At 42.7% G+C, this 24390-nt stretch overlaps 1 protein-coding gene and 1 pseudogene across 5 annotated transcripts in view; both read left to right on the top strand.

Annotated features, from left to right (window-relative positions):
• The first annotated feature begins 230 nt into the window (after window positions 1-230).
• On the top strand, window positions 231-23164 carry MGAT1 (alpha-1,3-mannosyl-glycoprotein 2-beta-N-acetylglucosaminyltransferase). Of its 4 annotated transcripts, XM_079144220.1 has the most exons (3): window positions 231-367; window positions 3726-3782; window positions 21351-23164. In XM_079144220.1, exon 3 carries the CDS (start codon window positions 21472-21474, stop codon window positions 22813-22815), a length of 1344 nt encoding a protein of 447 aa, XP_079000346.1. In that variant the 5' UTR covers window positions 231-367; window positions 3726-3782; window positions 21351-21471; the 3' UTR covers window positions 22816-23164. The 4 variants fall into 4 exon arrangements, with proteins under 4 accessions (XP_079000346.1, XP_079000347.1, XP_079000348.1 ...); XM_079144221.1 differs by lacking the exon at window positions 3726-3782; XM_079144222.1 differs by lacking the exons at window positions 231-367; window positions 3726-3782 and adding an exon at window positions 5591-5611.
• LOC306663714 (olfactory receptor 2Y1B-like) overlaps window positions 244-24390 on the top strand; it is a 51352-nt pseudogene continuing 27205 nt past the window's right edge. Inside the window, exon 1 of the transcript XR_013766672.1 lies at window positions 244-367. The product of XR_013766672.1 is annotated as an olfactory receptor 2Y1B-like (transcript). The remainder of the gene's footprint in view (window positions 368-24390) is intronic.

Genomic DNA, 24390 nt, shown 5'->3' with positions numbered 1-24390 from the left:
CACGAATCCAAGCAGAAGACAGACGGACCAGCCCTCAGGGTGGATGACATCCCCTACCTGAACAGGAGATGGGATAGTACCTGGATTCTGCCCATCACTACCCTCTGAGCTTAGTAAACCAGCTGAATGAAGGGATGTAATAGACCCCTGGGAGGGACATTGAAGTCTGCAGTGTGGGGGGGAGGGGCTTGGACACACCCCTTCCCCCCAGACTCCTCCTCCTCAGAGTTCATTCAGCCATGGACTTTGGAACTGGATAAGAGGAAAAAGCTGCACTTTGGTGGATCTGATTTGGATTCCCAGTTTTGAAAATGGAGTGTTGGATGGGGATTTCATGATCTCCAGGGGAGCAACTGAGAGAAGAAAGGTAAGATTCCTGGCTCATAATTCCACATAGTGCTTTTGTGCTCCTGTGTAGAAATGTTTGAATGAGAAACACGGGATTGGAATCATTCAGGAAGTCAGGGCACCACCTGTGCCCTGGTGAGAACCCTTGTCCTAAACTTCACCTCTCCTTTATGCCCCCCACGTGCACACTTGTAGCCATCCTTTCCTTCCTGAGACCAGAGGGATACTTGTAAAGAGAGTATTGTGAATAATTAACGATTGTGAGTTAGGTCTGGTGAGGTTAGGCCAAGAAGAACATGAAAAGAATTCAGGCTTCTGAAGGGTTGTTGGATTAAATTACCTTTAAAGGTCTTTCTACCAGTGAGATAATAGGATTTCAAGTAGGTTTGGACTAAGACTCTGAAATGGATTACCCAGGCAGAGGCAGGTTGCTCTTTTTGGGGAGCTAACTAAATAAGGCAACCAGGTGCAGTGGTGCATGCCTGTAATCCCAGCCATTTGGGAGGCTTGTAGGAGGATTGCAAGTTCAAGGTCAGCCTCAGCAATTTAGTGAGGCCCTACGTAACTTTGTGAGACCCTGTCTCAAAATAAATTTAAAAAGGGCTGGGATTGTAGCTCAGTGGTAAATTTCACCAGGGTTAAATCCCCAGTTACCCCTTCATAGGACAATGAGGAGGGGATTAGGAGTAGGAAAGATAAATTGTTTCCTCTTCCTTCCTCTATAAGGGAATTTGGGCCATGATATCTCTTGGAAAAAATAAAGAAACAACCCACGTTTGGGAACCAGTAGGTTTTGTGTTCTACCTCTGACTTTCTGAGTCAACGTGCAATCCTACATGTATTGATTAATCTCTGCTGCTGTTGTTTTCTTCACTTGAAAAATGTTGATAACTATAATTATAGGTACCTCCCAAGTTTTACTAGGAGCAAATGAAACGATGCATTTTGACAAGTACCAAGGCCATGCACATATAAAATAATAACATTGGCATCACTTGACATACCTGTTTGTACATTGAGAAAAGCTCTGAATTAGGAGTTCTTTCTTATATTGAATTAGCTTACTGGCAAAAGCCTTAGAAGATGCTCTTAATTAAAAACCTGCCCTGAATTTGCCTCATCTTGCTGCTGTTAATACCTGGCATTGTCATATTGTAGAAAAGGTGAATGGATTAAGGAGAACTTAAATTTGAGGGAGTATGTCAGCCACTGTACGGGCCCTAATGATTCTCCATTCATTTTGGCAGTGTACCTCTTTTGGGGGTAGCAGATTAAAGAGGGGAACAGGGAAGTTTAAATCTCAAGGGCCAAGTGTCTGGTTGGGAGATAGAGCTCCATTTCTTGGAGTGAATGTGGTTCTTTCCTTCTTATGCCATATTCCTAGTCTTCTACTCTTGATGACAGTTTTTTTTCAGACTGACATCTCTTAGCCATGTGTATTTCTGCAGATTGTCTCACTTAAAGCAGACCTGTTCATGGTAGTCCTATTACCGCTTGCCCACACCTTTCTTAAACTCAGTTCTTATGCCAAGATGACTGCTTTTTCTTAGTGACAACAAATAGTGGAAAGGAGAGGTGGCACATGGTGTCAGGAATTTTGAGACCGTAGAGTATGGTGGTCTGGGCCAATGTGCTGGTCTGGGCCAGGTAGTTTTTCTTCTGGAATTTCTTTGGGCCTCACATTCAATGGGGACTGGTGATAATAAATGAAAATCCAGTATTTATGCCTTACTTTCTTTGTTGAATTTATTTATTTTTTTCCCCCACTCCTTCCATTCTTCCTTGCCATAGGAATCCCTACTTTCTCCCACTGGCCTAAGGGCTGGGCAGGCAGGCATAAGTGCAGGGATCACTGACCCTGAGATGTTCTTCTTCTGGTGTGATGCCTGGAGCACAGCCTCTACTGTGTGGGTGGGTATGTCACCATCACCAGCCTCACGCAGCAAATACCTGGTGCCAGTCTTTGCTTAGGCAGAGGGGATTGCAGTGATCTTTCTGTGCTTTGTGAGCCCAGGATGCTTCCTCAACTGTCTCTGGGGTCCATGCTGTGTGAGAAGGGTCCTCATCTTCCTACCTTGGAGTTGCTACTGTCCTGTCACACTTGTGAGCTCCTCCAACCACTTGAAGTACTGAAGAGTATTGTATTTGTATAGTGCTGATATCATGTGAAGAGTTCAAGTTGTTGTGTCAGTATGCCCTCACTACTTTGTTGTGATGAAGACAGAGTGGCTATTATTTCCCGAGTTTGAGGAGAAACTACAAAAGCCCTTAAGCAGGAAGGGCTTGCCTGAAGGCCGAGTGGCATACATTGAAATTGCCTGTGTAGTGCAGAGCTGCTTTTACAACATGTGATCTGACAAGGGCAGTTTGGTCCTGCTGCATACCTCCAGGGAGTTACACTTTGTCCTGTCTGACAGTCCTTTTGGTAAGACATTTCCTCCTTAGAGTAAACCAGAATTCCTCTTCCCTGTCAGAGCAATAGCTCTGCCCTTTACCCAACTCCCCCACGACATTTTTTTCAAGACAACCATCCACCTTATTGCAGGGCCACCAGGATGCCAGGGCCTGGCACTCATGGGCTGTCAGGCCCTATAGTAAGGATCAGTGATAGACTTAAACATGTTATGTGTGTGTTTTTATCTATATCCTTCTTAATTCGCAAAGGAATTGTAGATGGATGACTGTGAGTTAGATTTCACAGACCTTGTTCATTGATTATTGTGTTAATCTCTTCTCCTTTCTTTGACTTTATGAGCTGGTTTTCTCTGTCTCCCTGGGGAGATATTGGCACATAATCCAATCCCAGTCATATCTGCAGAGTCTAAACACCTGTTTCCTTGTTTTGCCCTTCTTTTCATGATAGCTTCTCATGAAACCTCTATCAAGAGCCCAAGGCCTGTGTGTGTGTGTGTGTGCGCATGTGTACGTGGGGGAGATACTGGGTATTGAATCCAGGTGTGCCCTACCACTGAGCTACATCCCCAGCCCTTTTTATTTTCTGTTTTGAAGGGGCATGGGATTGGATTATGTGAAAATGGAATAGAAGGATCTGGTCACAGAATAAGAGAGAATTAAAAGGAGCAATACACTCTCCTGCCTACCCCACCCTACTGCCACTAAAGAGAACTAGACAAAAAGAGAAAGAAAAAAAAAAAAAAGAAAGAAAATTGTTCTGAGTCGTTGAGACCGGCAACTTGTGATCCTCCAGCCTCAGCCTTCCAAGTCCCTAGAACTTCAGGTCTGTGCCACCACTCCTGGCCAAGGTTTCCTTTTCCCAGGTCATTTTAGTACTCATTTTCCTGACTTCTTGCCTCTGAGACCAAATGTTTCCCCTTTTTTACATTCAAAAATTTACCCCATTCTGATTCTCTACACAGGCCCTATCTTCTTGGGGATAGCCTTGGAATTTAAACAAAGGACTGCAGAGCTTGGTGGTGAGTTATGCACATATAGCACACCCCTCCCCCACCCCTTGTCATCTTGTTTCCCATCCATCTGCCTTAGATGGAGAATTATTATGGTTAGAGGCAGATTTCTGATGAGACATGGGCTATCCAGTCTTCCCCAACCTTTCAGCACCCCACTATGTCCATCCATTCTTCTGGAATGTGGTTTTAGGTTTTTAATCTACAGATCAGCTTCCCAAACTTTAACACTGTTTAGGGAGCTTCATTGTTTTCCTTCATACTTTTGACACTGAGTGTGATATGTAGGGCCCCTGTGTCCCTTAATTCTCTTCGCAAGGAAAGTGCAGAGATGTTGGCCTCTTTCTGGCACATGAGCATGATCTTGAGTTTTCTGTCACAGTCTAGGCTGTCAGCTAAACCAGAGATCGCAGATACCCACATACCCACACATAGTGAAGCCTCATTGATGTGTCAGCTCTTCTCTTATTGTACTTCTTCAGGGCAGGACTCCAGCTGCTACAATTGAGATTTCTCTGGTATCCCATTGTGTTCCTGTCATGCTGGGCACACAGCCATCTCAGAAAACTGTGACACTAAGCATGCATGAGGGGAGAAAATAAGTGATAGGTTTGGAGGCAGGAATGCCTGTGCAAAAACCTGGCCTTGGTCCTCACTAAGGACTGTGACCTCCAGCAACTTGGTGCTTACCCTGAGCCTCAATCTCCTCATCTGTAGAATAGAGATTATGATGCATACTGTGTGGAGCTGCTAGGAGAATTAATGGAGAGGCCAAGGGAGAGGTCTGGCCTGTGGAGGCCTCTGTGCCTGGTGATTCCTTAATAGTTTTATTTTAGCTCTTATTTACATGCAGGGGCCTTTAAGATATGTTCTGCTTTTTATTTCTTTAGAACTCTGCACTATTCTTGGCTTCGTGTAGAAACAACTTAGCAGAGTCCCTCCCCAACCACACACTGAATAGTTTCAGGCTGCCTTGTGCTCTAGCTCACCTTGGGGAAACATGTAGATCGGGGAGGGTCTGATGTCAGTGGAGTGTGTCCTGATGACACAGTGGCAGTCCTTCTCTGGAAAGTCATCCACAGAGCAGCTATGTAGTTCTCAGCCCCCCACCCTTACTTCTTAGGGTGAAAGGGGTGGGTGGTGGTGAGTTGAGGCCTCTGCAGAGGGTTTCACAGGGGAGGATGTTGGTGGAAGGGAGCGGGGAGCATGTTGTAGAAGTGAATATACAGAGCAAGGACTTCCAGACACTTCTAAATTCCAGAATGATTCAGTATGGTGCCTGGCTTTTAGTGGAGTGGCCTGTCATGGAATCCAGTGCTCAGGCCTTAGAGAAATTCTCTCTTTGCTCTGATCCACTGCTGACCTCTCAGTAAGCCCTGCAAACTCTGGTCTTCATCTTTTCTCCACTCTTTTTATCTTTGCTTGTGACTCAAGTCACTGGTGTTTGTTACTGAGCTTTCCCCTCCTTTGGTTGGCATGAGTCCTGAATCCCTCGTCCACCTCCCCTTCAGTTTCCTCTAAAATATCAAAGGGACAAAGACATCTTGGCTATCTCTTATCTTTTGGTAACCCAAAAGCCTGATTTCTTCCCTCCTTATGTCTAGTGGTCCCAGCAGGCAAGCCTGTGTCTCTGCTTTTTCACCCAGAACTAATCACTTTCATTCCCCACCCCCAAAAGAAAAAACAAGAAACAAACAACTGGCTCTCATAGCGCTTTTGGCCACAGGTGTTTCCTCCCTGACTTCCTTTTGACACTCAGGCTCCTGTTCTTAAACACCTGTATCACCAACCCCTCTTGTTTTCCCAGCCTAGACTCTGAAGCCTCCCTGGAGTTGCGGGTAGGTGGTAGCTCCCAAATCCCTTGGGTTTGGCGAACGCCCTGCTTGGGGTGCACTGCTTACCTGGGGCACACCCCTTGAAACCATATATCACCGGTTCCACTCTTTCTCCAAACTCCACAAAGCTCTGGACACTAGAGCAGTGGAGAGGGAGATACCGGGGGAGTCTGGACTAGACCGGGCTTTGAGTGTGGGTGAGGTCGGGTATCAAGTCTTTGAGAGTTGTGACTGGAAGCAGGGAAGAGCCAAAAGTAAGTTATTTCTGTGTTCGCTCCTGAAATTGGGGACCCAGGAAAACGAGTTGTTCGGATCACGCGGGTAATTGGAAAGTCCGGGAGAGGAGGAGGGCCCAGGAAGGCGGGGCCAGGGCGGGCCCTCTCGTGGCGGGGCGGAGAGCGGTGCCTGGCCCCGCCCTCCCCCGGGAAGGGCCACGTTTCCCGCCGGGCGGTCGGGCTCCGGCGCGCCGCAGGAAGGGCTGGCTAGGCGAAAGTGGACGTCAGCGGCGCGAGCGCCTGGAACGCGCCGGGGCACTGGGCTCGCTCCCCGCGCCCGGGGCGGGCTAAGTTTAAGGCTGGGAAGTTGGTAAGCAAGGGGCTGGGGACGCCAGCGTCCTTCAGTTCTGAGGCTGGTCCCAGGGAGGGAACTGAGGAAGGCCCCGCGGGTGTGGAGGGACGTTCCAAGGGAGCCGGGTGCGAACTCCTGGTGTTGTCTAAAGTCCGGGTACTGTTGAGAGCCCCCGCAAGAAGGGCTTGCTTGCCTCGGGACCTGCCTGGGCCGACCTATGTTCCGGCTGTGCTTCAGTCTCCTGTGAACCGGGAAGTCAGAACTCCGCGTTCAGCTTTTGGAATCCCGGGCCTCCAGCTGTTGGAGAGAGGGCGGAGTGGAGAGGCTGTTGTGAAACTCGGCCGCCGGGCGACCGTGGGTGCGGGGCTGGGCGGAGGTGGGATCGCTTCAGTGGGTTTGGGGAACGGGAAGTAGCCTTTCCCCAAAAAAGTACCCAGTGTCCTTTACACAAGTTTCAATGGTGGTTTTTGCCCAGCCATAAGGAAAAATTGAACCAATGTTGAAATATGTTGTTAGAAAACTTTTTTCCTACCTGCTTGCTAATGTGTGTGAAGTAGGAACCCCTTGTCTTACTTTAGAGGAGAGGGACTGTGGGTGGTCGGGTCAGTGTCCCCGTGGAAGAGTGAGCCCAAGGGTGAAACTTTACTTGGATTAACCTTTGCTTCTGTAATGTGTTTAGTCTTTACTTTTGAATATCACTGGCAGATAATGTTGTTCAGCTTTTTTTTCTGTCCTTTAAATGCTTTTCAGATCATATAGTCTTCTCTCTCTCATGTTGGCATCCTCCAGCGTGTTCCTCCCATCTCAAATCACTGCTGCCTCATTTCTTCACATTAAGGAGACCACAGAGCCCACCTGGTTCTGTGTCCTCTTCTTGCAGAAAGTACTGTAGTATGTCTGTAACCTTGGTGGCATATGTAATAGGTTAAGCTCATTTCCTGTTTGAGGAATTGGGGAAATTGTAACTCTCATCATCATCTAGACATGAAGGACCTTGGAAATGATCTATCTCAACCCTGAACTTTATAGATGAGGGTCAAGTAGCTTGCCCAAGAGGTTACCTGGCCTGTTGGTGCTAGATTGCCTGAATCCCAGACCTTTGTGCTTTTTTCTGTACTGGGATTGTATTTCCTCTACCCTTTTTTTTTTTTTTCCAGGATGAATAACCTGCATCCCATCCCTACTTATTTTGTAAATAAGGTCTTATTTTGTAAACCCTTGAATTATTTAGTGTATCTTCTGACTCTCTTTCAGTTCTTCCATCCTTCTGAAATTATGGATTCTGGTACATGATACAAGAATATAATAATGAACAAGAAAGTGATTCACATAGATCTCTTATCTGCGATGTGACCTATGTGTTCTGAACTTTTTAAGCAGTACTTTGTAACACATCAAGCAAGGGAAAGTTTGTAGACATTTGTTACTTCTCTGTATTTAATTTTAAAGCTAGACATGATTTTTCCATGATTGCTTATAATTAGAAGTTGGTTATTTGGTGTTTACTTGTTGAGAAACATTTTTGCCAGAAAAAGGGCACAAGCATGGAATCAAGAGTGTTAGAATGGAATCTGCTTTTAGGCAGTTCTTCAAAGAATAAACTAAATCCTGTAGGGATTGATGGGACCTGCCCATAGTCACTTGGGGGGGAGTTGGGGGGGGCGGGGCGGGGATGCTGGGGATTAAACCCAGGGCCTTGTGCTTTGGAGGGGAGCACTCTACCAACTGAGCTATCTCCCCAGCCCTGTCACCTCGCTTTTAGTGGAAGGTTTTACATATTGAAAAGACTGTTATCTCCTGCCATTATGCTGATTTCTTGAAACTTGGTGGTACGGATTGGCTGTTTCATTTCCCTAAAGGAGTCCTAAAAACTCTAGAAAATTAAAACCAGTCTTGAGTCTGGGCTTTGCTGACAAATCTCTTGAATAGTATTAGGAACTCAGGTCAGGATGACAGATAGTTGTGGTTTTTTTGTTTGTTTTTAGGGTTTGTTGTTTGTTTTGTACTGTGGATTGAACCCAGCGGCACTTTTCCACTAAGCTACATTCCCAGCCTTTTTAACTTTTTGTTTTATTATGAGACAGAGTCTCACTAAGTTGCTTTGGGCTACCTTGAACTTGAGATCCTCCTGCCTCAGCTTATGGAGGTACTGGGATTACAGGTGTGCACCATTGGTAGGCAGTTGTTCTGTTTTAAAAAGGAAGGCATGGAAGATTGTTTTTTTCCCAAAATGACTTTCCCCATAAATATCCCTTCCACATGTATTACAATATGATATTGTCCTCTTCCCTCCCATAGGTGGAGTTTGTGGTTTTCTTCCCTTGAATGTGGGGAGGGACCAGTGATTCCCTTGACCAGTGAGTAAGGCAGTGTGATCCAAGGTTAGATCAGGAAAAGGCCACAACTTCAATTAGCTTGTACTTTTTCTTGGGACACTTACCCTTGGAACTTAGCCATCATCTTCATAGGAAACCCAGGCCATGTGGAGAGACCTCTTGGAGGTTTTCCAGCTAGCACTCCAGCTAATGTCTCATCCAATGCCAACATCAACCAACAGATGTGAGAGAATAAAAGTGTAGGGGAGTCAAGCCTTCAGCTTTTGAGTCATTCAGTTTGTGTCCCAGAGTGGAAGAGAGACAGGTCGTCCCTTCTGTGCCCCACTTTCCAAGTTCTTGAGCTGTAGAAATTGTGAGAGGAAATAAATAATTGCTATAGTTTTAAGTGACCACATTTTGAGGTAATTTGTCATTTAGCAATAGATACTTAGTAAGGAGGGGGATGTGAGTAGAAGCAGGGTCTCTGAATTTGGACTTGGAACCAGAGTAAAAGGGCAGAGAGGAGCATTTGCCCTGCTTGGAAGAGTTACTTAGATTCTATTTTACTCTATATTTCAAGTGCTGCTTTCTCCTTAAGGAGTCACCACAAAACGTAGGAACTTGAAATAATGGTTTCAGCTATGTTATTCTTGTGGTCTTTCATGCAGTTACAGTCAGAAGTGGCTAAGGCTGGGATCATCTGGAAGGCTTCCTCTCATTTTTAGTGGTTGATGCTTGCTGTCAGCTGGAATACCTTTCAATGTCCTGCCCATGTGGGTTCCAAAATCAAGTATCTTTAGTGTACCAGATAGAATCTGTATTGCCTTTGTGAACTTGTCTTGCAGGTCACATAACCTTACTTCTTCCAGAGTCAAAGTGAGGAAATGTAAACCCTCACCTTGGAGGGAAGAGTGTCACTGTCATTTTATAAGAAGAGCATATTAGATGGAATATGTAGCAATCATCTTTGGGAAATGTAATCCTTCACTTTTCTTACTGCTATTTTGGCCTTTCTTTTTCTCCCCAGTGTAGTTAATAATACAAACATATGTAGCCACTTGAACTTTACACTTGTGCTGAGCACTGTTATAGATACAGAGATCATAGAGCTTTTTTTTCCTAAGGAGTAAGGCGAGAACCAGGTAAGGCATGGCCACAGATTCTGTTACAGTGTGAGAGAGTGCCGTGTGAGCTAGTCATGGTACGCCTGGCTCTGTTCAGGATGTTATGGAAGAAGTCACCTGAATTGGATCTCAAGGAATGCGTGGGCGGCTTACAGGTTAATGTTAATGGATAATGTTTCAGGATGAGGGAATAGATGGAGCAAAGATATAGCAGTGTATAGCATTTTACAAGTATACTTACTGGAGAAGTAAATAGCCTTCTGAGACCAAAGTATGGAGCCTGTGGGGTTCATGGTTAGAGGTAAAGTTCTAAAAGGATTTGAGTCCCTTTGTTGTGCAGGTTCATATGGGTCATAAGGAGTTGGAATTTTTTTTTTTTTTTCTCCCTGTGGCACGGACAGCCTCTGCTTTTAAGGCAAGTGAATATTACGAGGCATATATGTTAGGAAGGATGTTCTGTTGCTATTGGAAAGGTTCTTTAGAGGAAAACTATAGTTAGATTAACTGGGAAACTACATCAAGAATTGTGACTTTAAACAGTATTCATAAGGAAAGAGTTCAGGTTAAAGTGTTTGAGAGCTTGAAATGGTACTGTGGTAGTGAATGACTAACTTTGTCTCTTCTGTTTTCATAATTCTGATGTTCTTGGGACCAGATATATTTTAAAATTTAGACTTTGGAATTTTGTCTTTACTAAAATGACCTGATACATCTACTATGTTCTGAGATCTGAAACTGTGTATCACAGTTCACCATGTTTATTTCTGTAGCAAAATATATGATTAGACACATTAAGTGGGATAAATAAAAACTATACATACCTCATTAGATCAGATCAGATTTCACCAGATGAGGTTGGTGACATTTTACTGCCAGAAAACTAGTTTTTAAAATTTTTTTTCTATTTTTTTTTTTAATTCACACAAGAAATTTTATTAAGCGGACAGGCAGAGTGTCTGCCTACAGGGTGAAAGAGAGAGAATCTCAATTTTTTTTTTTTTTTTAATTTGGGAATTGCAGTTGAGGGATTGTGGATATGTGTGACATCTACATTGAAACCAGTTTTTAGGTCACGCCACATCTCCCAAATACTGAGGGTTCTACCTAGCACAAACCTGGTGGAGCTAGTCCCTATTCTTATGCAGCTTTTGGCTGAAAGGGTTTGCTGATTATCCTGAAGGGGATGGATTTGCATGGTCTGAAGACATCAAAGAAGAGGTCCTGGCAGATGTGAATCCAAAATAGGAATTGGCAGACTGGGCATCCACATGCGTGCAGAGACCCTGAGGGTAGAATTGAATGTTATAGTACCAGTAGTGAATCTAGTAGAGTGTGGAACAAAGAAACAAGTGACTGGCATAGATTTATGTTGCCATGCATCTGGCACTGTTCTAAATATCGGACATGGGTTATCCCATCCAATTCTCACAGCAGCCTAGGAAGGTGTTTTATTATGATTTTCATCTTAGAGGTGAGAAAATTCTCAGGGAGTGGAAAAACAGGGTGATGCTAGGCATTGCCTCTGGGCTTCCTGGTTTGCCTTTGTTACTGCCCTACCTTCCTGATGGTGGCCTGAGCAGCATTCAGAGGAGTGGGTCAGCTCTTCTGGTCAAGGTTTCAGTTTAGTCATCACTCTAGACACAAACAGCTGCTGGAGAGTGCATTGCACTAATGATCAGTGTGTGTGTACACATTGTTAACTTCCAGACAGAACTGAGCATACTGCCCTAGAGGTTATACGGATAAGCAAGGGCCATGGGGTGGAGAATGAAAACATTGGGGGCTAAGGTAGAGGCAGGACTGGGCTGGGGTGGATTTTCCTGTGGGCCATTCACCTACTCTAGATGTTTGTGAACTTGCTAAGAATCTAATCCACTGAGGAGGTGATTGAAGACTACATTGATCTGCATGACTTAGAAGGGTGAGGAAGGAGGTCTTCTAGGTCTCCTCCTAGTAGTTGCATTCCACCTAATTCCATTGCTTAGAGAAGAATGAAGACTAATCCAAAGGGTTCAAAATTCATCTGAAGGATTGAAAGGATATAATCTCTTGGGATTTTGTTACCAGTCTGAGAACTTGTAGGTCTGAGGTGGCTCATTGATAAATCAGGTGCAGTCTGTTCCCTGAGCCCCGAGGACAACGCATCAGTTAGTGGAATTCAGTCTCTTTTCTTCCCCTTCCTCCATCCCTTTATCTGTAGAGACTTTCCTGCTTAGTCACTTAGGAGGCAGGAAGTTGGGAATAGGGAATCCTGACTATTAGTTCCAACTTTGACCACATCCTGAGGAGTGAAGAAACTGGAAATCTGCATTTTTTTTATTCTTAATACTAGAGTATGTGAGCCCTAATAAATAGGTATATAATTACACAGATAAGTGGAAAAAGACTTGAGGTTTCTGAGAAGACTAGTGTTCTGGAATTGTGGGGGTGGTTGGTTTCTAGGAAGAAGACCAGGTAGTGGTAGATGACAAGCAGGGATTGGCAGTCTCTCCAGACAGGAGACAGAATCCAAGTCTCTTTAGAGACCTTTCAGGATCAGTCCTTTGATTCCACATCTGTCGAGACCCCACAGCTGCAGAGATTAGATATAGGACCCAGGCTTTTGGCTAAGATAGAGTACTGGGTTGTGAGGCGCAGGGTTTCTGGCAGAGCAGTTGGCACAAGAAGGTACATGCCTGAAACTTTGGGGTATGAAGGGTTGCGACCAGAGGTAGGAATGCCAGTGAGTCATGTGGTTTGGAATGGCAGCTGTCTGGGAATTAGAGGATGTTTTAGATCTTTCAGGAGATGGGTCTGATGGAGTAAAGAGAGTTGGTGGGACCATGCCTTCTTCTTGGCTTTGGGTCTTTCCAAGAGTGTCACAGAGAGAAGATGTGTGTCAGGTGATTGAGCAGTTGTAGGCAAGCATATTGTCTCATTTTGCCTTATTGGATGTGCCCAGCTCTGGACATGTTAATGGATGAAGCCATTCAGAGTTGTAGCCATGTCCCCTTATCTTATTTTTAAGAAACTTTATTTGTAAATAGTTTCAAACTTACAAAAAGAATTGCAAGAATAAAAATGGTATGAGGGTCATATTCCTTTTACTTGGAATTATGTGTAGTTAACATTTTGCTCCATTTGTTCCCCACTCTGTGTGTATGTGTGTGTGTAGATACAGATATAGTCTGAACCATTTGAAGGTATCTGTCAGGACCCTCTAAATACTTGAGTATATATTCCCTAAGAGTTGGGATATTCTCTTACTTAACTCGGTAGTTATCAATCTTTTAATACTGATAATTTACTGTCTATATTCGGTTTTGTCATTTTAGTTATTTTTTTTAATAAAAGAGATTTTGAGGTATACTTGACATACAGTAGACTGCATGTATTTGAGGTACAGTTTAAGTTTTGACATGTATATGCTTGCAAAATTATTGTCACAATTAAGATAATAAATTTATCTACTCTTCCAAATGTTTCCTAATATCCTTTTGTAATACCCCCAAACACTGCCCCCATCCCCAGGAAACCGGTGATCTGTTTAGTTTTTATTTTCTTGAGTTTTATGTAAACAAAATGCAGTGTATTGGCCTTCTACATCTTGCATAATTATTTTGAGATTCAGCCATATGTTGTGTGTATCAGTAGTTTATTCCTTATTGCTGAATATTACTCCTTCTATTGGTAAGCCACAATTTGTTTTTACATATTCCCCTGCTGATGGATCTGTGGGTTATTCCAATCTTGAGTGGTTATGAATAAAGCTACTTTGAACATTCTTATATAGGTTTTTGTGTGGATATCTGTTTTCATTATTCTGGTGTGTATACCTAGGAGTGGGCTTGCTGGGTCATATGGTAACTATGTTTATCATTTTTTTTAATTAAATATTTTTTATTTTTACAAACACATTTTGATTCATTATACACAAATGGAGTACAACTTTCATTTCTGTGGTTGTACACAATGTCGATTCACACCATTCATGTAGTCATACATATATTTAGGGTAATACTGTCTGTTTCATTCTACTGTTTTTCCATCCCCACCCCCTCCCACCCCTTTTTCCTCTACACCATCCAAAGTTCCTTCAGTCTTCTATTCCACCCCCCCATCACCTCCCCTCATTATATATTGTCATGCACTTATCAGAGAAAACATTCAGCCTTTGGTTTTTTGTGCTTGGCCTATTTCACTTAGCTTGATATTTTCTAACTTCATCCATTTACCAGCAAATGGCATAATTTTATTCTTCTTTATGACTGAGTAATATTCCACTGTGTATATATGCCCCAATTTCTTTATCCATTCATCAATTGAAGGTCATCTAGGTTGGTTCCACAATCTAGCGATTGTGAATTGAGCTGCTATGAACATTGATGTGGCTGCATCACTGTAGTATGCTGATTTTAAGTCCTTTGGATATAAACCAAGGAGTGAGGTAGCTGGATCAAATGGTGAGTCCATTCCAAGCTTTCTGAGGAATCTCCATACTGCTTTCCAGAGTGGCTGCATCAATTTGCAACTCCACCAGCAGTGTATGAGTATGTGAGTGTGCTTTTTCCTCACATCCACGCCAATACTTATTATTGCTTCTGTTCTTGATAATAGCCATTCTATTTGGAGTTAGATGAAATCTTAGGGTGCTTTTAATTTGCATTTTTCTAATTATTAGGGATGATGAGCACTTTTTCATATATTTGTTGATCACCTGTATATCTTCTTCTGTGAAGTGTCTGCCCATTTCCTTAGCCTGCTTATTGATTGGGTTCTTTGTATTTTGGGTGTAAAATTTTTTAAGTTCTTTATAAACTTTGGAGATGAGTGCTCTGTCTGAAGTGTGTGTTGAAAAGATTTTCTTCCATTCTGTAGGCTCTCTTTTCACATTATTGTTTCCTGTGCTGAGAAAAAACTTTTTAGTTTGAATCTAATCCCATTTATTGATTCTTGCTTTTATTTCTTGCGCTATGGGGGTCTTGTTAAGGAAGTCTGGTCCTAAGCCAACGTGATGGAGATTTCGGCCTACTTTTTTTCTATTCAGTGAAGGGTCTCAGGTCTAATTCCTAGATTCTTGATCCATTTTGAGTTGATTTTTGTACAGGGTGAGAGATAGGGGTTTAATTTCATTTTACTGCATATGGATTTCCAGTTTTCCCATCACCATTTGTTGAACAGGCTATCTTTTCTCCATTGTAAGTTTTTGGCACCTTTGTCTAGTATGAGGTTACAGTACTTACGTGGGTATGTCTCTGTGTCTTCTATCCTGTACCATTGATCTACCTGTCTATTTTGGTGCCAGTAACATGCTGTTTTTGTTAATATTGCTCTATAGTAAAGTTTAAAGTCTGGTATAGTGATACCTCCTGCATCACTTTTCCTGCCCAGGATTGCTTTGGCTACTCTGGGTCTTTTGTTCTTCCAAATGAACTTCATGATTACTTTTTCCTGTTCTATGAGAAATGTCATAGGGATTTTAATTGGAATTGCATTAAACCTGTGTAGCGCCTTTGGAAGTATGGCCATTTTGATAATATTAATTCTGCCTATCCAAGAACATGGGAGATCTTTCCATCTTCTAAGGTCTTCCTCAATTTCTTTCTTCAATGTTTTGTAGTTTTCATTGTAGAGATCTTTCACCCCTTTGGTTAGATTGATTCCCAAGTATTTTATTTTTTTGGAGACTATTGTGAATGGAGTTGTTTTCCTCATTTCCCTTTCAGATGATTCATCATTTATGTATAAAAATGCTTTAGATTTATGTGTGTTGATTTTATATCCTGCTATTTTGCTGAATTTATGAGGTCTAGAAGTTTTCTGGAGGAGGTTTTTGGATCCTCTAAATAGAGAATCATGTCATCAGCATATAGTGACAGCTTGAGTTCCTCTTTTCCTATTTTTGTCCCTTTAATTTCTTTGGTCTGTCTATTTGCTCTGGCTACTATTTCAAATATGATGTTGAATAGAAGTGGTGAAAGAGGGCATCCTCGTCTTGTTCCCATTTTTGAAGGGAATGCTTTCAGTTTTTCTCCATTAAGAATGATGTTGGCTGTGGGCTTAGCATAAATAGCCTTTGTATTGTTGAGGTACGTTCCTACTATCCCTATTTTTTCTAGTGTTTCGTGCATGAAGGGGTGTTGTATTTTGTCGAATGCTTTTTCTGCATCAATCAAAATAACCATATGATTCTTATCCTTAAGTTTATTGACATGATGGATTACATTTATTGATTTACAGATGTTGAACCAACCTTGCATTCCCAGGATGAACCCCACTTGATCGTGTGTGCACTATCTTCTTAATATGTTTTTGTATTCAATTTGCCAGAATTTTGTTAAGGATCTTTGCGTCTATATTCATCAAGGATATCAGCCTAAAATGTTCTTTCCTTGATGTGTCTTTGCCTGGTTGGGGTATGAGGGTGATATTAGCTTCATAGAATGAGTTTGGTAGGGTTTCCTCCTTTTCTATTTCCTGGAATACTTGGAGAAGTATTGGAATGAGTTCTTTGAAGTTCTTGTAGAACTTGGCTGAGAATCCATCTGGTCCTGGGCTTTTCTTGGTTGGTAGACTTTTGATGGCTTCTTCTGTTTCATTGCTTGATATTAATCTGTTTAAATTGAGTATGTCCTCCTGGTTCAGTTTGGGAGGAGCATATGTCTCTAGAAATTTGTCAGTGTCCTTGATATTTTCTATTTTGTTGGAATATAGATTTCCAAAGTAGCTTCTCATTATGTTATGTATTTCAGTGGTGTCTGTCATGATATTACCTTTCTCATCATGAATTTTAGTAATTTGAGTTTTCTCTCTCCTCTTTGTTAGTGTGGCTATGATTTGTCTATTTTGTTTACTTTTTCAAAGAACCAAGTTTTTCTTTTGTTAATTTTTTGAATTGTTTCTTTTGTCTCAATTTCATTGATTTCAGCTCTGATTTTAATTATTTCCTGTTTTCTTTTACTTTTGGTGTTGTTCTTTTCTTCCTTTTTCTAGGACTTTGAGCTGTAATGTTAGGTCATTTAGTTGTTGACTTTTTATTCTTTTCTTGAATGCAGTTCATGCAAGGAATTTTCCTCTTAGTACTGCTTTCTTAGTGTCCCAGAGATTTTGATAGGTTGTATCGTCGTTCTTATTTACCTCTAAGAATTTTTTATCCCCTCCCTGATGTTTTCTGTTAAACATGCTTCATTCAATAGCATATTATTTAGTCTCCAGGTGTTGGATTAATTTGTTTTTTATTTTGTCTTTGATTTCTACTATCATTCCATTATGATCTGATAGAACACAAGGCAGTATCTCTATTTTTTGCATTTCCTAAGGGCTGCTTTGTGGCATAACATATGGTCTATTTTCGAGAAGGTTCCGTGTGCTGCTGAGAAGAAAGTGAATTTGCTCGTTGATGTATGGAATATTCTGTTAAGTCAAAGTTATTGATCGTGTTATTGAGTTCTGCGTGTTCTTTGTTTAGTTTTTGTTTGGAAGATCTATCCAGTGTTGAAGTGGGGTGTTAAAGTCACCCAGAATTATTGTGTTGTGGTCTATTTGATTCCTGGAATTGAGAAGGATTTGTTTGATGTACATGGATGGGCCGTTGGTTGGGGTATAAATATTTGCGATTGTTATGTCTTCCTGATTTATGGTTCCCTTAAGCAGTATGAGATGTCCTCCTTTATCCCTTCTGACTAACTTTGGCTTGAAGTCCACTTTATCTGAAATAAGGATGGAAACTCCCACTTTTTAACTGAGTCCGTGTGCGTGATAGGTTTTTTTCCCATCCTTTCACCTTTAGTCTGTGGATGTCTTTTTCTATGAGATAAGTCTCTTGAAGGCAGCATATTGTTGGGTCTTTCTTTTTAATCCATTCTGCCAGTCTGTGTCTTTTGATTGATGAGTTTAGGCCATGAATGTTCAGGGTTATTATTGAGATATGATTTGTATTCCCAGTCATTTGGGCTTATTTTTGGTTTTTAACTTGACTTGGTTTCTCCTTTGAATGGATTTTCCTTTAAGGTAGTTCCTCCCTTTGCTGACCTACATTGTTGTTTTTCATTTCCTCCTCATGGAATATTTTGCTGAGAATATTCTGTAGTGCGGGCTTTCTGTTTGCAAATTCTTTTAACTTTTGTTTATCATGCAAGGATTTTATTTCATCTTCAAATCTGAAGTTTAGTTTTGCTGGGTATAGGATTCTTGGTTGGCAACCATGTTCTTTCAGAGCTTGAAATATGTTTTTTCCAGGCCCTTCTAGCTTTTACAGTCTGGCTGAAAAATCTGCTGATATCTGTATTGGTTTCCCCCATATGTAATCTGATGCTTTTCACTTGCAGCCTTCAAAATCCTATCTTTATTTTGTATGTTAGGCATTTTCATTATAATGTGCCTTGGTGTGGATCTGTTGTGATTTTGTGCATTTGGTGTTCTGTAAGCCTCTTGTATTTGATTTTCCATTTCATTCTTTCGGTTTGGGAAATTTTCTATATTATTTCATTGAATAGGTTGTTCATTCCTTTGGTTTGTATCTCTGTGCCTTCCTCAATGCCAATAATTCTTAAATTTGGTCTTTTCATGATGTTCTATAGTTCTTGGAGATTCTGTTCATGATTTTTTACCATCTTTTCTGTTGGGGCAACTTTATTTTCTAGATTAAATAGTTTGTCTACATTATCTGAGGTTTTGTCGGGCTGAGGGATCCTGGAGATGGGGCTCAGTCAGTCCGGCCAGGGGTCCTATAAGTCCTGGCTGTTGTCTCAAAATGGCGGCAGCCATGTGTAACCAAACCTGCAGGTACTTTGACAGTGAACTTCCAAGAAGCAGCAGGCATGTGGTGCTCCACTGGTGGTCTATGGTCAGTCTGCTGACTGCTGTGGGATGATTGGGAGGTGAACCTCGGGCGGTGGGTGATGGGTAGGTGAAAGGCAGGTGATGGACATGCAAACGGCAGGCAAATGGTGGATGGTAGGCGCCAGACAGTGAGCAATCTGCACTCAAAAAGTAGTCAGTATGCTGGCAGACTGCAGGTGATCACAGTAGACAAATGGGGTAAACATAAGGGAATCAATAAGCTGCCAAAACTGCCTCACCAAGAAACAGATATCCTCTGCTTGAAACCCGAGTTAGGGAGTGACAAGGAATGCAGCTTACCTCTAGTCTACCATCTTGGATCTCCCCAAACTGTACTCTTAATGCTCAACTACTTGGGTGATTTTTTTTCTAGATGGTTTCTGAAACAGGTATACTGTCCTTTTAGATGTCTCTCAAATAATCTTACTGTTTCACTCAAATTCAAAAATCTCTATCATTTTAACAAATAGCTAAAGTGCTGTAAAAGGACAATAGATCCATATCATTTTATTACAAAAGTTAACTCAAAATTAATCATAATTCTAAATGTAAAACCTGAAACTATAAAACTTACAGAAGATCACAGGGATAGATCTTCATGGCCTTAGATATGATCCCAAAAGTGTGATCCATAAAAAAGAAAATCCTAATTGTACACTATCAAAATTAATTGTGTGTGTGGTACTGGGGATTGAACCCAGGGCCTTATATATGCTAGGCAAGTGCTCTACCAGTGAGTTAGCACCCCCAGCCCAAAATTAAGAATGTCTGTTCTTTAACACTAATAAACTAGAAGGACAATATTTTTGCCAGTCTAATGGGTGGGAAATATTAGGACAGTTTTATTACCAGTGTAGTTGAATACATTTTTGGTATGTCTAAAGACCATTTTTGTATATTTTCTTTTGAGTTAGCCATTTTGAGATGGTCCATTTTCTATGGAATTTTTCCCTTTTTATTCCCCTCATATTTTTCTGTTTTTGTACTGGGAATTGAACCCAATTGAACTCACAGGTCCTCTTGCGCTAAGCTACATCCCCAGACCTTTTTATTTTGAGACAAGGTCTTGCGAAGTTGCTTAGGACCTTATTAAGTTGCTCAAACTTGAGATTCTCCTGCCTCAGCCTCTCCGCAGTTGATGGAATTACAGGCATGTGCTACCATGCCTGGTTTCCCTTCAGGTTTTTAAAAGGCCACATCTCCAGCCCTTTTTATTTTTTATTTTGAGACAGGATCACGCTAAGTTGCTTAGGGCCTTGCTAAGTTGCTGAGACTTGTTTTGAATTTAGGATCCTCGTGTCTCAGTCTCCCCCCACAGCTACTGGGATTATAGATGTACACCACCATGCCTGACAAAAGTTCATTCTTTAATAAAAGTGTTATACCTTTATTTGTCATTTATGTTGCCAAAATTCTCTCCCAGTTTTTCATTTGTTTTTTGACTTGCTCATGGTGTTTTTATCCATGCAAAAGTGTTCCAAATAATAAAATACATCAATCTTTTATTGTATCAGGATTTTGAGTGATACTTAGAAAACTTTCCCCTACACTCAGATTCTAGAGGCATTTATTTACTCAGATTTTCTTCTAGGACTTTTATAATTTTATGTTGTACATTTAGATTTCTGATCCACTGGTAAATTATCCTTATGTGCAGGTCTAATTTTACATTTTTTGATTTGGCTGTGTAATTATTATTAACCCTCTTAACAATACTGTCATTTCCCTAGTAATTTAAAATATCACCTTTGTCATATACAAAGATGTCATATACACCTTTGTCATTTCTTTGTGTCTATTTCTGGAGTTTAAATTCTGTTTCACTGGGAGGTCTGTTTATTTGTACCTATCGCACAGTTTTAATTATAGAGGCTTTATGCAGTATTTTAATATCTGGTAGGGTAAGTCCTTCTTCACAACTCATTATTTTCCTTGATATTCTTGTGTGTTTAGTTTTTCATGTCAGATTCATGTGATCTAGCTCCATAAAAGTATTCTTATTGGGTTTTCTGTTGATGCTGAAATGTCCTAACTGAGGAAAACACAAATTTTTTTGTGTTTTTCAGAAATTTTAGTTTTATTCATATAGGTTTTGAATTTTTCTTGTTAAGTTTATTTCTAAATATTTTATAATTTTCCTGACCTTTCTAAGTAGGATTTCCTCACCCATTTTTTTCCTCTAATTAACTATTATTTATGGATGTAAGGGCTCTTGATTTTTTTTTTTTTTTCATGTTTCTATATCCACTCCCTTGCGTGGTTCTTTATTTGGTTTCATTTTTATCATCTAGTGTTTTAAGAGTTTTCTAGGCACATTCTTGCAGCATCAGCAAATAGACATAATTTTACTTTTTTCCCACTTCTGCCTGTTTTCTCTAGTACAGTTGCATTGGCCAATACCTCCTAGAATGTTAATGGCTGTGGAGATCATGGGGAGTGTGGCTTTACTCTTGAATTCATAGGAATGCCTCTGGTGTTTCCTTATTAGGTGTGATATATAATTTTTAAAATCAGTAATCTTAGGGTGGTTTGATTTGAGGAATGGGAAGAAGAAAAACTCACCCCTCACTTCTCCCCCTAATCTCTGGGTGGAAGATGGGAAATGAAGTCTGTCAAATAAAGAAGGGAGAGTTGGTGTTCTTTTGTTCTCTTTCTTCCACCTGTGTCTCTACCTCCCCTGTAAGCATGTATTGCTTTTCTGAGGATTCATTAGCTCATTTTGGATAGTGGAGCGTGGCACCCTAATCCTAGTTTAGGGAGAGGGCAGCTCTTTTCTAAGAGAATCTGGAGTGAGCCTCCTAGCTTCCCTTCTTCACATTTTCACCTGCTCCTGCGCCTCACATTCTTACACTCCATAGGATTGTAGGGTTATGTGTCTTTGTGGTGATGGTTGGTTTTTCTCTCTCCTCTCCTTAGGTACATGGCTGCTTCCTAGTCCCATATTCTGGAGGAAGCAATCCTAGAACTGGGCGAGTGAGCCAGGAAACCGGGCAGCCTTGAGTCCTCTGTTTGCCCGCCCTCCCCTGTGGGGGCCAGGATGCTGAAGAAGCAGTCTGCAGGGCTTGTGCTGTGGGGCGCTATCCTCTTTGTAGCCTGGAACGCCCTGCTGCTCCTCTTCTTCTGGACACGCCCAGCGCCTGGCAGGCCGCCCTCGGACAGTGCTTTTGATGATGACCCAGCCAGCCTTACCCGGGAGGTGACCCGCCTGGCTCAGGATGCTGAGGTGGAGTTGGAACGTCAGCGGTGGCTATTGCAGCAGATCAGGGAGCACCATGCTTTATGGAGCCAGCGGTGGAGGGTGCCCACTGTGGCACCTCCTGCCCGGCCTCGTGTGCCTGTGACCCCACCGCCAGATGTGATCCCCATCCTGGTCATTGCCTGTGACCGCAGCACTGTCCGACGCTGTTTGGACAAGCTGCTGCATTATCGACCCTCAGCTGAGCACTTTCCTATCATTGTCAGCCAGGACTGTGGGCATGAGGAGACAGCCCAGGTCATTGCTTCTTATGGCAGTGCAGTCACGCACATCCGACAGCCTGACCTAAGTAACATTGCTGTGCAACCGGACCACCGCAAGTTCCAGGGCTACTATAAGATCGCCAGGCACTACCGCTGGGCGCTGGGACAGATATTCCATGAGTTCAAGTTCCCAGCAGCTGTGGTGGTGGAGGATGATCTAGAGGTGGCACCAGACTTCTTTGAGTACTTCCAGGCCACTTATCCACTGCTGAGGGACGACCCCTCTCTCTGGTGTGTATCTGCTTGGAATGACAATGGTAAGGAACAGATGGTGGACTCAAGCAAGCCTGAGCTGCTGTACCGCACAGACTTTTTTCCTGGCCTGGGCTGGCTACTGTTGGCTGAATTGTGGGATGAGCTAGAACCCAAGTGGCCTAAGGCCTTCTGGGACGACTGGATGCGCCGGCCTGAGCAACGGAAGGGCCGGGCCTGTGTGCGCCCTGAGATCTCAAGAACGATGACCTTTGGCCGTAAGGGTGTGAGCCACGGGCAGTTTTTTGATCAGCATCTTAAGTTCATCAAGTTGAACCAGCAGTTTGTGCCCTTCACCCAGCTGGACCTGTCATACCTGCAGCAGGAGGCCTATGACCGGGATTTCCTTGCCCGTGTCTATGGCGCTCCTCAGCTGCAGGTGGAGAAAGTGAGGACCAATGATCGGAAGGAGCTGGGTGAGGTGCGAGTGCAGTACACAGGCAGGGACAGTTTCAAGGCCTTCGCCAAGGCTCTAGGTGTCATGGATGATCTCAAGTCAGGTGTTCCCAGGGCTGGCTACAGGGGCATTGTCACCTTCCAGTTTCGGGGCCGCCGTGTCCACCTGGCACCCCCACAGACTTGGGATGGCTATGATCCTAGCTGGAATTAGCAGCACCTGCCTCTCCCTCTTGGGTTCCTTCCTTGCCATATCATGAGCTGAGATAGGATAGCAGTCCCTGGGCTGCATCATCCTGTCTGTGTTTTCCTCTTGGGTCCATTTTATCCTTTTTTTTTGAGCAGCATTCAAGTGCGCAAATGATAAGGTGAGGGTTTATTCTCCCGTTCTCAAGGGAGTCAGATGGGGAACCATTCTGGGGCATGTAGGGGGGTATTAAGCAAGAAACCACTGTGTGGTAGTGGGAGACTTGGGCTTGTTGGGACTAGGAATGTCTATGTCCTGAGTTTTCTCCAAGTCATCTGTAGAGAGGTTGGCAACTAACTCTCTTGATCAAGCCTCTTCTCTCAGCCAGGGCGTGAGCCCTCCTGTACTGTTCTCCTCCTCCACCTACTCCCAATGTGGGACTGGGTTATGTGAGAAGGGAACATATTTGTGGCCAAAAGGAGACTAAAAAAAAGAATTTCATTATGAGGGGTAGAGTAGAGAGTTATTTGCCAGGGTTTACTGCTTCCAGCTTCCAGCTCCTCTCTCCTTACCCTGATTTCCTCTCAGCTCTTCATTCCCTGCAGCCTAACAATTTATGATTTCTAAGATGAGAAGTGGAAGAGGGAAAAGCAAAACCCTTCCTTAGCTCATGTCAGGGCAAAGATGGTAGGAGGAAGCCTCTGTGAGACTACCTTCTTTTTGCCTCAAAGAGACCCTATCCTTCCCCCTTCTTTTAAAAATCACTCCCTTCCCTGTTGCTTTAGGAGGGTTCCATGCTGGCTTTGGTGGGAGACAAATGAGCTCTTTGTGTCCTTTTCTCCCTGGGGTTTGGTGCACACCTTCCCCTTGAAGGCTTTGGCTTCTGGTGGCTCTCTCCGTGTAAGTTAGAGTAGCTGAGACCAGGACAGCCCTATCCATGGATCAGATTCTGCTGAGCCTCCCCCAAATATTGCCATGTCCTTACAGATCAGGATGCAGATGGCAGATTGGAAAGGAATTTGTGTGTTTTATTTCTTGCCTGACCTCCGTTTCATGGAAGAAAGTGGAATCTACAGAATTATTTTCAAAAATAAAGGCTGAACTGTCTGAAAAATGTGTGTTAGTGTATATCTTGGGAAAGGGGAGCAAAAGTTAAAAAAGGGAAGAATGAGCACTAAGGTAAAGTGGATAGGAAGTGGAAAAGTTGAAGGAAGGCAAATGATTCTTATCGGAAGAACACGAAGGAGAAACCATCAAACAGCTAAGGAAGGAACCAGATGGGAAAGAGGCCAAGCTTGAGGGCATAGAGGGCCCGCAGGTTCCACTCCTACTGTTAATCTCCAGAGGTGAGCTGCTTTACCCTCTGCAGGATGGTTGGAAGCCAGCCTTTCAGGCTTGGTCTTTGGGAGAACCAGGGCATCTAAGCCCTTCAGGTAACTGCTTTGGACTGTGCGCCCTCTGCTGGCTTAGGTAGCTCCCTCTCCCCAGGTGGGTGCATAGTGGATACCAGGGTAGGCTGTGCAGTGACACTCCTGATAGTGACCCAGTGAGAATATTTTTTTTACACTAACAAATACCCAGAACACACAAATATACCAGATC

The sequence above is a fragment of the Sciurus vulgaris genome (genome assembly GCF_902686455.1).
Source record: "Sciurus vulgaris genome assembly, chromosome: 6".
Taxonomy (NCBI): Eukaryota; Metazoa; Chordata; class Mammalia; order Rodentia; family Sciuridae; genus Sciurus; species Sciurus vulgaris.
This window is presented reverse-complemented; position numbering and strand designations above follow the sequence as displayed.